Source organism: Rhopalosiphum padi, chromosome 2 (assembly GCF_020882245.1).
Source record: "Rhopalosiphum padi isolate XX-2018 chromosome 2, ASM2088224v1, whole genome shotgun sequence".
NCBI lineage: Eukaryota > Metazoa > Arthropoda > Insecta > Hemiptera > Aphididae > Rhopalosiphum > Rhopalosiphum padi.
The window spans coordinates 69240129-69257475 of NC_083598.1; the positions used below are offsets into that span (position 1 = coordinate 69240129).

The following is a 17347-nucleotide window of genomic DNA, read 5'->3' on the forward strand; positions in this document are numbered from 1 at the left end:
GACACAGTACAGTGACTACGAATTTCGTTAATACTATTATAATGAGTATCCGTGCAAAGGCCGAAATTCGAAACCTTAATACTAGGTACCGTTGTTTACCTTCTATAACAAAAAGAATTGTTTTACTACAAAAAACTATAATTTACTGCGTATAATATTCAACTTTTTATTTTTGTATACTTAATTTTTTTTTTCGTAATATCGACTCTATAATTTAAGAATTTCTGGATAATTTAGATAATTTAAAATACTATATTTACATGCATGCACGATGTACCAATAATTATACCATGACAGAATAAATAACTTAAAAGTAAACAATGTCAAAAAATATTATAATTATTATTTCACTGTTAATTTAACGTCACTAATCAAATAATAATAATAATATAATTGATGACATTTAAAACTTTCAAATATATTTTACCAACTAAGTATATTATATTTAAATATGTTTATTTAAAAAATATTAAGTTTTATCGATCTACAATATAAATTATTAATCATCAGATATTTTTTATGTGTTGAAATATTCTCGATGTATAATAGTCAAAAGTAATTATGTTAATATTATGGCCATATTTTAGCTAGTATTGTATTTGTTTAAGCTGCATAATAATATTATAATTAAAAAATTATGATAAAAGTCCGTATTGAATGGTATTTCAGATTTGAAAATATTTTGAGATTGTTATAACTTATAATATGTATATGTATGATTTAATCTATAAAAGAAGGTAAATTAATTATTCTGTGTATTATGGTAAACAAAAAAATAAATAAATAAGTAAATAATAATATAAACACTCATTTGAATAACTTGATGATAAACGTTCCGCCTAGAGCTGACTTTTTCAAACACTTTGTCACGCAAAAGTTAAATATCAATAATAGTTTATAACTACGTTTGTTTTATAGTTTTATTGGAGTTTTATTCACATTAATATACATTATGCTACAGTTGTGTAACAAAGCGTGGGTATTTTGGTAGTTATCCAAAGTTTCACACATATAATATATAAATAAAATAATAATATGAAAAAAAATGAACAAGCAAAAGAAACCGAGATGAATGACCGACCTATTATAAACGAAAACTTTGGTTTTTATTATATTTTGAAAAATATTTTTCTTAGTCTACACACGACATATATTGTAATATTATACCCCGACATAATAATAACAATCTATACATAATATATTTTACCGGTTTCAGTCGATTTATTTTTTAAATGATTTAAAATAGGTAACTATATTACAAGCTATACTACTGTTATGTGTACCAATTATGAAGACAATTTTTTAAAAATTAAGAAGGTTTCTTATTATTGTTTGGTTTTTAATATTCAAATTCAAATTAAAATATAATATATTTTATTTCGTTTTTGTTATCATTTTATATGCAAGATTTTATTATATATCAATTACAGTAAGTACAACTAAGACAACAATATACCAAACTATTTATGTGAAACGTTACATTATAATATAAACAATAAAGCATAGCAATAGTAGAACATACAAAGGGCCCGGTGGAAAGGATCACCTCCCAACCACACATAACGGAATACGGATTTCTTCTTTCGTGAAAATGTAATTCTACAAAGTCTTCTCTCCTCTAATACCACTACAATGTATAATATTTTTTGGAAAATCATTATTATCACCTCCCGCGAACAAAATCATGTGTGGGATACTAACTAACGATATTTATATTGATAGTATAGTATAGTGATAATTTATTATGATAACAATCATTTTATAATATAAAAAAAACCATATATTTTGTATTTATCTATCATCTGTGATAAAATCATTTATAGTACTTTGGAATGTTAAATAATAAAATATATCATCATATGTCGTGGTTATACCATTTATGTTATACTACACTTAATGCATATCTAACACAAAGGTCGTATATATATATTACATATATATTCATACATAATTTAATTATGTATAACGAATTCGGTGATCAATTTGATCGATGAAATTATCATATTCACTACACGTCTTTTTACTATAGTCTCAACTATACAATATTGTACAAGCATGTGCTATTTATCGGTATAGAATATAGGAGTGGGTATATAATAGTATATCTGCAGTATCTAGTTCAAATGATTGACCAAAATAAAATTAATTAATATCCGTCAGACGCTCGTAATGGGTGATTAATTAAAATCTGGTAAAACGTAATTATGTGTAATGCGCACTAATGTGTGTTCTGGATACAATGGATACTGTATACGGCTAAACACTATTAAAAAATAATATTCTCTCATTGTGATAAAATGCGTTTCTGCTATTTGTTCATATGCATAATATATCGCCTGTTTGAAATTACAATTCTTATATCAGGAACTAAAATCAATAAGTTAATAAAATAAATATATAAGAATCGATAATATTTTATACTTGTGGTGGTACCTACTTCATACTTTGGATTCACCATTAAATATATTAATCGATACCTAAAATATAATTAGTCAAATAGCTATTTCTTTTACATAAAATATATTATCCAACTGATTATGATAATTAACTGTAAAAATTGTATTTGATTAGTATTAACAATTAATCGCCTAAGATACAATTCCTGAGTCATTACACGCGTAACTTTACTTCCCGGTAATATAATACAACAACATAATATTACGCTTATTACTTAGTTTTTTAATAAATATTAAACTTCATTAAAATGCATTTAATTTTAATGTAATTATTAATTGAGTTACACATTAATTATGATATTTAATTGAATGGTTATAGAATATTTTAAAATCAATTTTAATCATTACAATGTTAATGAAATATTATTGAAATAATGCAAACTGTAGCATTTTAAATACCATCATATACATGTTTGAAATTATTCTTGTTTCCAGAATACCATATTTTATTAATTATTAAATACATAATTCATAATGTATATCCAATATTGTAATTATTCCGGATATTTTTTTTTAACACACTCATTCTTTCGAAAACTATCATGTGTTTGAAAATAATAAGCTACATAACAAATACATATTTTCAAAATAATGAATGTTTTGCAGTCACGGTATACGTAAGCTTTTTATCAATGGATTTTCGTGGTTTTCATATCTAATAAAGAAACATCTGTAGAAAATTGCACTTGTTTCTTCTTCAGTTGTTTTAATACCAAGGTTACTGTGGAGGGTCGTGTTTGAAATAAAAGATTGTAATTTTGCAAATTGAAATAAGCACCAATATTATCATTGCTTTTTTTTATATAGTTACCCGTGGAAACATAGACCATTGGGATTTATTTATAATTTTAAAGATAGATAAAGACAGAGATAAGAAAAAATACATATTAAAGGCTTTTGTTATTTACATTTTATAAATGAAAACAGAAAATAATTAATTTAAAAATTGATTTTGAAGTTTAGATATTATTATTATTAGTTACTACAAATTACGCTGTTCAATTTCACACATACATGCAACTAAAAGACTTTAAACACGTGCCCTTCTTGGCATCTTGACATCTTATCAAAATCGTTAAGCACAAAAATAATAATTTTAATTGTTTTTCATAACTAGAATTAAGATATTTTCACATTTTAATTGAACATTTAATATGGCACATAATATAAAATATTTTTTAAATTAAATTATTATTTGAATATAATTAGATAATTTATGTAAAAATTTTAAATTTTAATTGTTACTCCCTTCAAGGCTGTATAATATATATAAGTATAGGTATAATATACATTCTTAATGTGTCCAAAGTTTGCCAAAAGTAATTTCGGTCTTCTTCATTTGGGTAGTAATGGTTTCACGAATTACGAGTGTATCGTATAGAGGCTTTAATTGGTTTCCATATATTATATAGTTTAGTGAGTAGTGGCTTCGCAGTCACAATACATGAAATTTGAAAAAAAAATATCATGAATTCCGAAACTAAAACAAGTAGTTTGGTATAAATATATTATGTAGTATATACTATATAATATTATGTATTTATATATATGTATATAAATGAATAAACTTAACTACGGTCTGAAAAAAGTAGATCATAATAGTATAATGGCCATACATGTCACATAATACACGTTACATTTACTTACATGTCGAAAGTATTTGTAAACGTTTTATTCAGTTTTTGTAATTGGAACGTTTCCGTGGTAATTTTCGTTTACCTGTTTTTGTTTCGACTAAGTGTATAAAATACTAACTACATATAAACTGCATTAAATATGTGTTGTAAACGAAATCAATTGTATGTTATATATTGTGTTTTATACTTTTATAGGTAGCTACTAAGATACCTAGTTTAAATTTAACACGCAATAAAAACCATGGGTTTATGATTTCGAGAAGGGTGTAACGTGTAAATAGGGTTTATCTCTGTAGTCCGATTATAAGCTTAAATTTATTATCCACGAAATGTTTTCCACTTTTAAATAGACGGAAAAGAGGATACGGTCATACGGATAACAAATTGTTTTTATTTTGAACTCAAAATACTACAAAATTGACTATTTATTTGTTTAATTTCTTCACAAAAAAATATAGGCTTCATTGAGAAAAATCTAAGTGGAAACAAAAAAGTATAATTAGGAACTTATTACACGACTCTATTTAGCTGGTAGATATTGAGTATCAATTATTAAGAGAACGCTACACCCGCATTTATTGTCTCCGTCTTACAAGTGCGTAACATATGGAAAATCTACGCTCTGCAGTTCACGTTTAGCTTCGTTAGCTTTCGTTATCAGATAGTGAATAGAACTATTATGAGACTGAAATTTTAAGAATTTTATCTGTGTTCGTGTGTTGGTTTTTTACGGTAATTCAATTTTTCATTGATTTTGCGTAAATAAAATAGTTCAGTTTAAAAATAACCATTATTTGTTTAAAAATAGAATTATCGTAAAAAACCAACATGAAAATACAGATAAAGTCTTAACATTAAGTTTCATAATAGTGCAATTCACTCTAATAGGTATACATAGCTAACGAAGCTAGTCGCGAATTGCAGAGGATAGATTTGCTATGTTACGCACTTGGTTGTAAGACGGAGACAACAAATGCGGCTATATAACGTCCTCTTCAATACTAAACCTTGGGCGGTAGATACACATTATTATCATAATATGACTCCGATTCAGCGTTGTAGACGTGTTTATCGAGCTTTCAATTGCTTTCGGGCTTATCGAAGGTAAACGTAAATAATAAATATTGTGCAGAAGCTGCAATAAGCTGTTGAAATTTGAAGACGACCTACCTCTTAGATACCAATATATACGTGCGAGATTGTATATTATTATATGAAATAGCCAGATATTTTAGTATGTATATAGACGTATAGTGCATTACTATAGTTGGAACTTATAGGTGTGTATAGATTTGCAGAAAATGGAGAAATGAGAAATTCCTGCAAAATGATCCTATGATATACGCACGACAAATCCCACCCCCTATAATATATTATATTATTTGTAATCCTATTCCGCATCATTCGGCCCTTCTGCCTACGACGACGAGCTCGCTTAATTAAGTTACCGCGCGCGCTGTCGAGATTTATGTGTGTCTTTGTGAGTGTGTGTATACTTACTCACTGAGCATAATATGTCATGATAATATATATAGATGGCGTAAAGTAATTATACTGCACCGTAAAATCACACAACTCACGGACGAAATATAATTCCACGAATATGAGAAAAAATTTTAAGAAAATATATTTTTACACGCCTCGAGATTTCGCACGCGCATTTTATTCTCAAAAAAGATAACCCAATATCTATACTCTGAGCTAAGTCGGTAAAAGCAAAATAAAATGTTTAGCTTTTAATAAAGGTTGTCATAATAGTATTGTTGTTAGACGTGTGTCTAAAAACAAATAAATCAAATATGTTTTGTATTTTGTGGAAAATTGCGTTTTATCATATTATATAATCGATAAAATATGAAAGGGAGAGCAAACTTGAAATTTCATATGGCCCATTATCCTTAATTAGAGGCACATTATCTGTGTGTGCACTAATAATTTACGTTATGATTGAGTTGTATAAAGTATTAAAGTATATAAACACATAAGTCAGTTTTTTTTTACATTTTTGTTGTACTGCCACGAGTTAGTCTCATAGTGTCAATATTTCGGCCACCTATATGTATAAACGCGTGTCTCAAAGAACTATAATATTAATACAGTGGTAGTGTGTGTGCACAGGTTATTTTTTTTATGTCAAACAATTTTATTATGTTTGAAATTGTGTTTCATTTTTTTTTCTGTTGTTGATGTTAAAAACAACTATAAAATATAAAATACGACAGTACATATTATCATAATATATAATGTTTACCCAACTCGATGCCACTGGTAAAGTATATTACATACTGATAACGGTGGATACTTTAATTACAAGGTATAATATTATTAAAATTATTATCATAACGCTATCGGTCATCGTATCATATCGATCGCTCATGCAGTACTATTATAGTAGTCAATAGTTATATCATAAAATGTTAATGACAAGACAAAAATCCAAAATGTAAATTGACTGTTAAAAAAAGAGATTAAAATTATGTTTTATAAATTATAAATAGCTAACTATGAAAAAATTAATAAATTATTCAAGTTAAAATACGTTTAATATACATTTTATTTGTTAATGATTGCCAAGTGAATAAAAGTGTCAATAATAAATTATAAATAATAATAAAGTATATGTAACAGTAAATAACAATATTATATACCTAAGGATTATTTTTTCACAAAATTATAACAACTATATTATATAAACACTTTACAGTCATGATGAAATTATTGTTATTATTTTTATCGGACTATTTAATGCATATATTGTTTGACCCTGGACTTTTATCAATCGCGGTATATTTTACCTTGGTTATTTTGATTTAGATACTTTAGTACTGGATATTTTTCCATTGATATTTCGTCATAGATTGAAGTGAATCAATCCTGTAGTATAGGGTCTATACCAATCAGTATTAAGTTAAACCATTAATTTTTAATTGAATATTGATAATCCTAATTGGATAGGTTAATCCCTATCTACATATGCAGATTCATAAGTCAATATTTGTACAAAATACATTAAAACGCACTGCGACATAGTTGTAAGTTATAACAAAAAATATGTGATTTAATATATTCTAATAACGTTTGAAAACCCATAGCATTATATTTTTTTTACAATAGTAAGTTAACGTTATTTTATACAACGCTTCGAGATAATCCGACTAGAGCCGACGGCGAGCAACGCTGATAAATATATGATGTTTATGCCAAGTTTATATATTATATTGGCGTAAACATTGCCCGCGGGCCGCAAAATGTTATTGCATAAACCCGATGTCTAATCCATTGGACACAATTCGTCGTGAAATAAACTTTATTCGTATATTATAATAATATATATTATTTCTTCGGTTATTAGGAAAATTCAACTACATTGATTCTTTGACCTTGATTTTAGAGGACGAAAATTTTGTGTGTTTGAGACCTGCAAATAGATGTAGAAACGCTGTAATATTTCATAAAGTGTTTTTATTTATATATCCATAAAACTACAATTTTTATAAACTCTTAGATTGTATAATGAAAACTACATAAATTATTTTATCTTTCTTACACGTATTACACAAGATGAAATTGAAAATTATGTATTAAAAAATTAAAAATCACTCCTCATATTGTAAATATGGAATACAACTACTTAAAAATTGTGTGTATAGTTTATCTTTACCTCTAATGCATTTATTTAATTTACCTCTTTCTACAGGCGCATATCCATCGTTTTTTCAAAAAAATTTATGGTTAGTCCTATTTATAAACAAGCTGATAAGCTTGATTTTAGTAACTATAGATTAATTTCTCTTTCGTTAAGTTTTTCCAAAATGTATAAAAAAAAATGCATTAAAACCAGAATTATGAAATTTCTTGATGATAACTTTTTCTTTTCTAAAAATCAATTTGAGTTTTTAAAAGGGAAATCAAGGAGAGATGCGCGTTTTTTTGTAAATAAATATATACATTAAAAGTTAAATAAAAGTGAAAAAGTTATGGGTAAGTTTTTAGACATTAAAAATGCCTTTGATTGTGTAAATCATAAACTTTTAATTAAAAAAATTAGTTATGCTTGAATAAGAGGTACTGCAAATAATTTAATTAGCTCATATCTTAATGAAAGACATCAAATCGTATTAATTAACAATAAGCTGAGTCAATCTCTAATAGTTAACCATTGAGTACCACGAGAAACTGTGCTTGTCCGATATTATTTATAGTATTTTATACTATACATAAATGGGTTACTTAATATTAATGTAGAAGCTGAAACAATATGTTTTGCAGATGACACAGCGATTCTACTACATGATCAAAATATTGAACATTTATATGATAAAGCAAATAAAACATTTACCATAGTTAAATCATGGTTTAATAATAATTTACTTGAACTTAATTAAAATAAAACTAAACATATTGTGTTTAATATGCAAAATGTTATAATTCAAAGCAATATAAATATTTGCGATCATTCGTTACAATGTCTAGATCAGTGGTTCTTAACCTTTTTCGAATAATGGAACACTTAATATTTTATAAGGTTTTCGCAGAACACAGCCATAGAATACAACAGTAATTATATATATTTTTAATATTTTTCTTACTGATTTTAAGATTTTTGCGGAACACTTATACCAAGTCCACGGAACACCAGTTAAGAACCACTGGTCTAGTTTCTAATAAATGTAATTGCTTGTGTTATGCATTGAAAATGTTAATTATATTAAATATTTGGAGCTATATATTGATTCGCCATTAAAATGGAAAAAACATATAGATTATTTAGTAAAACTTATTCGTACATTTTTTCATATTTTGCTTAATTTAAGGCATATTGTTGATGAAAAACATTTAAGAATATTATATATTCATTTCACTTGTACAATAATTTATACCTTATGGTATATTGAGAGTTGGGGATGTACTTATGATGTCCATTTGAGCAAAATTAAAAGTTACTATCAATAAAATAATTAAATTTATATTAAAATTACCAAGCTATACTTATAGTGATTTTAGCTACAATGAGCTAAAAGTTTTTAATTTTAATAGATTATTGAAAAAATGCCTGTTATCACTTGTATAGTTATATATAAACATAAAAATATTATTCCAAAATGTAATCATTATTTTAATAATGGATATAAAAAAAAATGTTATGATATAACTATTGAAAGATGTTGTAAAAATGTTGGTTTCAAAAGTTCGTTGAATACCGCAACGTGACAATTAAATAATTAAATATTAATGTTAATCAATTAAGAAATTATAAACATTTTAAAATTAATATAAGTCAACTATTGTTACAAATTATTAATATTAAGTTGTTTATTTGTATTATACTGTTATCACTTATCTATTACCAAATTGTATTCTGTGTAAATTAGTATAAATATTCATTATTATATATTAATTGTACTGTCCGTATACAAACTTAATTTTAAGAACTACACCTATACCAACACAAGCTTTTAGCTTATAGGAGGTGTGCAAATTTTTCTTGTTTAAATTTCTGTATATATAACTATTGTATTGTAAAACGTCAATATACAAATATACAAACATACACGCGATAACGTATTGCAGGTTGACTTGAATTTAATATATTCAAGATTACTTTAATGTGTTTGATACAATTATAGGTGTAGACGCTTTAATAGAAAACTGATTCACCCTCAAATTACCATGCTTCAAAGAATCTCAGTATCCTACGATCAAAACTTCTCGTTAAAAACATTTTCGTGTACAAAATACTCCTATAAATATTATATCTTACTTCAATCATTCCCATTTTATAGATTCTGAGCGCAGCGCAATGATGTGTATTTTTTTGTATCTGATGTGTACGCATGTAGGAAAAATTCTTCGATCTTCAACTTCAATTTCTGGTAGCAAATTGGTATTAAGCAAGTTGAATCTAGTTGATTCTTATGAAAAACATCCCCGTATATTTTTAAAATACTAGGAAAAATAAAAAAAAAAAATTAGGAAAAGAATTCTCTCTTTTAGTTTATTTTTGATTTATACATGATAAAATGTTTGTTTATGAGTATAACTTGAAAATCCAATACAAGATTTTTCATAATTTTTTCTTAGAAAAATTAAAATTTATTAAAAATATATAATTGTATTTTTTTAACTGCTTCAAATTCAAAATTTTACAAAATTTGTCAAAACCACAAAAATATATCAATTATTTTGTAGTTAAAAGTGCATAAAAATGTTAAATTAAACTTCACAGCAAAATAACTGGTTTTTATAATATACATATTTATAATTACCCCTAGAAATATATTTTATTATTGCATTTTATTGTCGATTCAATTATATCCATATGCATCCGACTGACTGGTAAATTATAACAATTTATTTCACAATTATATTCATATTAAATTTTAATTTATTACAATCATATTATTTTTTTTTATCTAAATTAATACCATCTCAGTATAAGCGATAAAACTTTTTTTTTGTATTTCTATTTTAATACAACTGCAGGTACAACGATTATATTGCATACACTAGAAATGTGCGTTTCCTTAAATTTATAAAGGTAAGATTTTTAATATAATGTTATCATTATAATAATCAGCCAAGAGCACTTTATGAGGTAATGACTCTTTGAAACTTTCAATTAGTACCTAGTACCTACGTTAACGGCGTTACTCTTGAGCGATGATATTTCATGAGACTGCTTAAATATTATTTTTCTTATCTTTCTATGTTGTTATTAAATTGAAATCCGAAAATTAAAAATGTTGAATATATAAATAATAAATGTAAAGGTTATTGTCACAAAACTCATATTAAAATATGAGATAATTGCTTACAATAAAATTATAAAATAAAAATAATAATAATAAAAACTTATACATAATAAATATAAAGTATTGTAAGTATTTATTTTAAAAATGTAGGTACTTCAGAACAATGTTTAAGCTATTAAACCTAATCCGTAATTTTAAAAAAGTAATGAGTGTATTATGATAGAAGTATTTATTCGATATATTTACAAAAGTATAATTTAAAATGTGATCCTGTAGTTCTGAATAAAATAAATGAAAATTACGAATGATATTTTCAATTATATTATAAAAATTTGATGTTGAATATAAATATATAGTAAAATTAAATATAATATTACCATATTTTATAATAAAAAATGTAATTATTTTAATATATGGTGGTTTATATGGGGATTATTTTGAATAAAGAATATAATAAGCGCGGTATATTTTGAAGAAAAATATTTGAAGGTACATCGAAAAACTTCCATCAAACATGCCCATAAAGCAACTTATACGTGTAGCATAATAACAGTGTAACTCGAAACCCGCAGGTAAATTTTCTGTTAAATATATTATATGAGATTTATTGTGAATAATGTATATGAAAAATAATAAGTTCTTATATGAGAGTAGTGGATAAAAAATTATACAGGTTAATTCCTTGTTGTTTATTTTTTAAAAGTTAAGACATTAGCATCCATTTGACTACATTAATTAATATATAAAAATAACAGTTCTATATAATTTCATTATCAAATAATTAAAATATAATATGTTATAAATTACGGTAATAAAATTTATAAAACCAAAACATATGTTTAATACACACAATTATATTCCAATAACCACAGATATACAGTTTTAGTATAGAAACGAAACATTAGAAACAAACATAAATCATTTTTCCACAATGTAGAAACTAACATATTAAGTATTAAAAAGTAAAAGTATTTCTTTTACCTGTTAGCTCTCGTATAAGAACTTACATTTACTCACATGTATATGCATTATTATTATTTTATTCCAAAACAACTGCGTGTCACGTAATGTGACGTATGATATATCAAAATTTCTCGGGAAACGTCTTTGGTTCCTGACCGGAAAACCTACAAGGCTACAATTTACAATACTATAATATTTAACAAATAAATACTTATTAAATAATGATAGAAATGGTGTTTAAGTTCCAACTTAACTGCTCAAATGGTACCGTCCTATATATACGTTTTCACGTATATGATAAAAAATTAATGGTTTTATTTTTATGAATTATACATATCCACGAATGTATACAATACCACAATGTATTATTATTAGATACCATTATATAGTATTATAAGTTATAACCAGTGGCGAATTTAGGGGAGGAGCGGAGGAAGCGAATGCCCCAGAGACAACATTTTACAGTTTTAGGGATGGCACTGATGGCAGTTGTATTGTTGTACTGAGTGTATTATTTTTTTTTAAATAAGTGGGATGAGAGGAGGCAGGAAAAAATTATTTCTCCCGGAACGCATATATTTTAAATGCCACTGATTATAAATACTATTATAAACTAATTAACTTATATTATATTATACATGAGTAAAAACAGTAGTAGAAAATATTTTATAACATAATAACATTCATTTAAAATATAATATACAATTTTTGTAATTAAGTTGACGTCTTAAGTCCAAACTCGAACGCGTGCACTTATAAAAGGCTATAACTTTTCATATTTTAAGTAAAGCACATACTTATTTCATATTTATTACTTACAGACCAAATAAATACGTGACTTAATTTTAGATATCATTGGCTCTCTTTTACTCGGTTTAAAATAAGTTAATTTATGTACTCGCATAATACGTTGCGGGTAATATTACGTGCTGGAATATACACAATATCTCACATGAAATTGGGTATGGAAATCAACTGACAATTTATAATAATAAGAAATAATTGATACGTTTATATATTATTTATAGATTACAGGTGTGAAAAAATTACCAATATCTATTTTTACTGGTCCCAATTGATAAGGACATCATCGTTGACGGAATTTAACGTGGTAAAGTGAGTCGTGTGATGAAGATTTATTTTTAAAACATCTATTTTACGTCGTTATTAATTTATTGCCGATCAATCTATTCCAATTGGTATATACTTCTCTATTTCGGCCTACAAGTGACCACATCGTCGCTTATTATATTGTCCAATAAAACATAGGTGAGTAAAATGTCAATTAATTGTACATTTTTCTTATTATATATATATTATATTGTCAAATACTTAGGTACACCCAACGGCCCAACTACGAGTTGTGTGTCATTTAATATAATATATAACAATTATAAGTGTGCGTGGGACGCGGGTGCAGTATTGTGCAGAGCGATGTGTATATGGCAGGGCACGGGAACTTTGTAACAAATTGGACCAATAAAATATAAATTGGCAGTGGCGGCCACCGTGACCATCTCGAAATTGCATAATAATAACAATTATAATAATAATAAAAATAATTTAAAACAAATTAAATAGGTAGTAATAGACTCCTGTTATACACCACCAGACTACTGGTTTTGCATATAAAACTATATATATATATATATATACATATACATATACTAACTAGTTACATAATTTATGCTACTTATATTACTATATAGAGTAGCTGCAGGCTAGCACTACGCGATAAATAATAAACTTGGCAAACTCGCACCCACCACCTCAGTCATGAATGATGCTAAACTCAATTTATATTTTATATATTTAATACCAAAAATAACAACTCAGTACGGTGTATTGTGAATTATTGTTTTGTACACAAAGCATCTCCGAGACATGTATTGATTAATTATTACTGCTAATAATTAATACTTATACAAGACAATAGTTATTATTAAGCTAATCTGTAAATCGCGAGAAATATACAAAATAATACTCGTACACATACCTGTATACATTTACGAACTAAATCATTGTATAGGTTTTGGAAAGATACGAATATCGGTAATTTGCACGCATAAAATATTATTTCGATTTCCAAAATATAATCGCACAATAATAATCATGATATAAAAAAAAATTATTTATTTTCTCGATATTATTGGGAACAAAGAACGCGAAATGTTTTTATCGGTCAAGATGTATTATTTAAATAACGATTAATAACGCGTTATTAGGCAATAATATATTATTATACAGACAATACTCGTATTATTAAACAGTCTTACTTATTATGAATTATAAGTTATTAGTTTATTGCGCTAATCTACCAGAAAATTATAAACATATTTTATTCCAATGAAAACATTGTAATAACATTACTATTTTGAACACGCTGTATCTACAGTGTTCGTAAATTAAAATCATTTTAGCCGTACATTGAATAGTGGGAAACGTATATACTTTTTTAACTTGCAAAATAAATTCATATTGACGTCCTGTTTATGTAAACTTAAAAAGTGCTAGGTACACAGCGTCAGCATAATATTGAAAATTTACAATTCTTTTGAAATGTAGACTGCTTTATTTGTGTTAAGATAACATTTGACTAATAACTATAATATACTATAAACATTGTTACACTGTTAAAATAATAATATATACCTAGTTCCTGCGACTACGGAAGTTGTAGAAAAATGTATCCATATCGGCATCGGTTTAATCAAACGATTTAGTTTTTTAAACGTCGACGAATTAATAAAAATTATTTAGTAAACGTTGTGCATAAATAACAATGGTACCGCGACTACCGGACATGAACTTTGTTTTGTGTTAATACTTTAATAGACATTTTAGTGTTTAGCCCATATAATTGGTCAATTGAGCGTATTATATTATGCTGCTTGTACGCGCGTGTCACTGGAACTACTGTCGCACAATTAAATATAATAATATACTGTATATTGTCCCTCTCCAATATCAATCGCGATAACTAATATAATATATATATATATACATATGCATTGTGCGATTTATCGTCATTAATTGCGTTTGTTAGATCCCTTTTAGTTAAGTAATCAACAAACCATAGATATTATTCGTTTTTGCTGCGATGCATTATACAAAAACTATAACTGACATAATATGCCCATCGCCATAATATTATACACGTCACAGTAAATAGGTATGTCGATAATATTATTATACTCCAACAACGATGGTATTATATTAGTAATAAAAAACGATCTTTGATTCATTACTCATTTTACTAGCATATACATATAGATATTATTATTATATACACTACAGTCTTATAATATATTTATATATAACCGTGTTCTTATATATAGATATTTTTTTTCGTCCGCACAAACACATGCCATTTTAATAATATTTATCAGCTGTAATTATACATTTTTGAAGGTCAACTTGACTGACTAATAATACAGTGGACGTCGTTTATAAGACACACTTCGGGACCAGCACAAAATGAGTCTTAAAACCGAATAAACCTTATATAATCGGAGTAGAGAAAAACGAAAAAAAATATTTTTAATTAATTGTACATAATATTTTATATTTATTAAATTATACACATTAACTTTAATTTCCTATTTTACTTTTCTTATTAGAAATTAGAAATATTGTTATTTTTGTTACTTTTAGCCATTTCGGCAATATACGTACAATTCGTACTCATATTGCTTAATAAATTTAATACATCGGTAATGTAAAATACAATAGCGATTGTTGTACATATAACTATATAAGACATGAATTAAAACCAATAGAAATAACATTTTTAAAACTAATTTATTTTGACATTTTTCAAACAATATCTACATTTTCTATACATTCTTGCAAAATATGTTTTATAAAGTTTTCTAGAATTCGAGAACACGCGTTATTGTTAAAATGGAAACGTTGAGGTTAGGTCATAGAGTCCTAGTTGGTTCAAAAATATTTTATTTTCTGTTCGCTATTTTGTCCAAATAATTAAACTGTAAGTACGCAAATTATTGTTACGTTTTGCTTTTTATATGATTATTATAAATGTAAGTATGAATAAGGTCAATATTTAAAAAAAATCTAAGTATTTGAAAAATGATCTTCGGACTCTAGAAACATTTAAAATTCTAAAAATTAGAGTTTGTATGAATCCAATATATTAAAACGTAAAGCAGTATGAATGAACATACTCGATGTATCATCCTGTATATTAAATAAAAACAAAAAATATATGTAGCCATGTAGATTGTAGATATCTATATTATTGTTTTACGACTACTTATAGAATGTACCTATAGGTAGGTACCAGTCTGCAGTTACGCGTATACAATATACATATGACAATGGTATATGAGCACACTGTGGTAACCTTAGTAACCATTGTGGATTTACCACGCGCGATGGATAGTATGTATAGGAACGCCGTGACGTCATTTTGGATTTTAAGTCAGAGATAATTTAGTTGGGTCAACTCGTTCCGAATGATAATATCATTATGCATGTCATATCGCCATAAAATTAACCTATCAGCGCGTGTAACAACACAAAATCCGGAGACATTAAAGTTAAAAAAAAAGTCGGACAATCGTATATAATATATGCTCATCATACGCATAAATAGGGTAATGCTTGAAAGGGACCCTAGTCCTAGTAGAAATTAAGCCCCATTAATCTACCAATATATTTAATTTATTTCAACCATACCCCGTGACTGTGCATACATTTTTATAAAAAAAAATTGTACAAAAACGTGCTTATAATAAAATTAATGATCTTACTCGGAATTAAATTACCAATGTTTGAATAATCTTTTTCAACCATACAAAAATAAAAACTAAAATTACAATGCTGTAAACATGATTCATTATAATAAATAACCTTAAAATATGATTTTGCATTGTATGTCGAGAGTATCGAATTAATGTTATGCAATTATTAATTTATAATACAATATACATATGTATTTATTTCATATGAAAAAATATTGTAAAATTATATTTTTATTCCAAATTTCAGGAGGAGGGAAAGCTGCCCACAACAGTTTTCATTAAAAAAATGTGGACCCTCAAGCCCCCATTAGTTAAATCCCTACTTTCGCTCCTATGTACAACGTACACACTATACAATATATACATACTTTGTCGATTGTTTGAGGAAATCAAGTGTATTTTATAATATTATACGCGCACCACGAAAACCACTACAGGGAACGTTTTTGGTCCGCCGAGCCGTCAAAGTACGTCCGGGCGACCGCATTTCTCGAGCCTTCGAACTGGACTGCGTGTGTACAACGTACACCTAAGTGTTATTATATTATTCGCGCGTATTTCTCTACGTTACACTATACACACACACACACACACACAAACACAGTGGTGTAATTTTGTGTTAATAATTATTGTTATTACTTATTATTATAGTTTTAACGCGTAAAACACGCGAAAACCGTCGTGCCCCACTGCTATCCGCGAAGGTCTCGCCGGACGGAGGAAAACACCACACCGTGTGGTGGTGACTATGGTGAGTAGGTCGTGGTAACACT

The 17347-nt window shown here is 26.6% G+C and overlaps 1 protein-coding gene across 2 annotated transcripts in view; it reads right to left on the reverse strand.

Moving 5' to 3' along the window:
• The window catches only part of LOC132920786 (serine/threonine-protein kinase NIM1-like), a 46893-nt gene that overhangs the window by 18100 nt on the left and 11446 nt on the right, over positions 1–17347 (reverse strand). The window contains exon 2 of one of the 2 annotated variants that reach the window (XM_060983451.1): positions 9855–10039. The exons of the other annotated variant lie outside the window; for it this stretch is intronic. Coding sequence (XP_060839434.1) covers positions 9855–9929 — 75 coding nt within the window. The 5' untranslated portion in view covers positions 9930–10039. The remainder of the gene's footprint in view (positions 1–9854; positions 10040–17347) is intronic. 2 annotated transcript variants of the gene reach the window in all.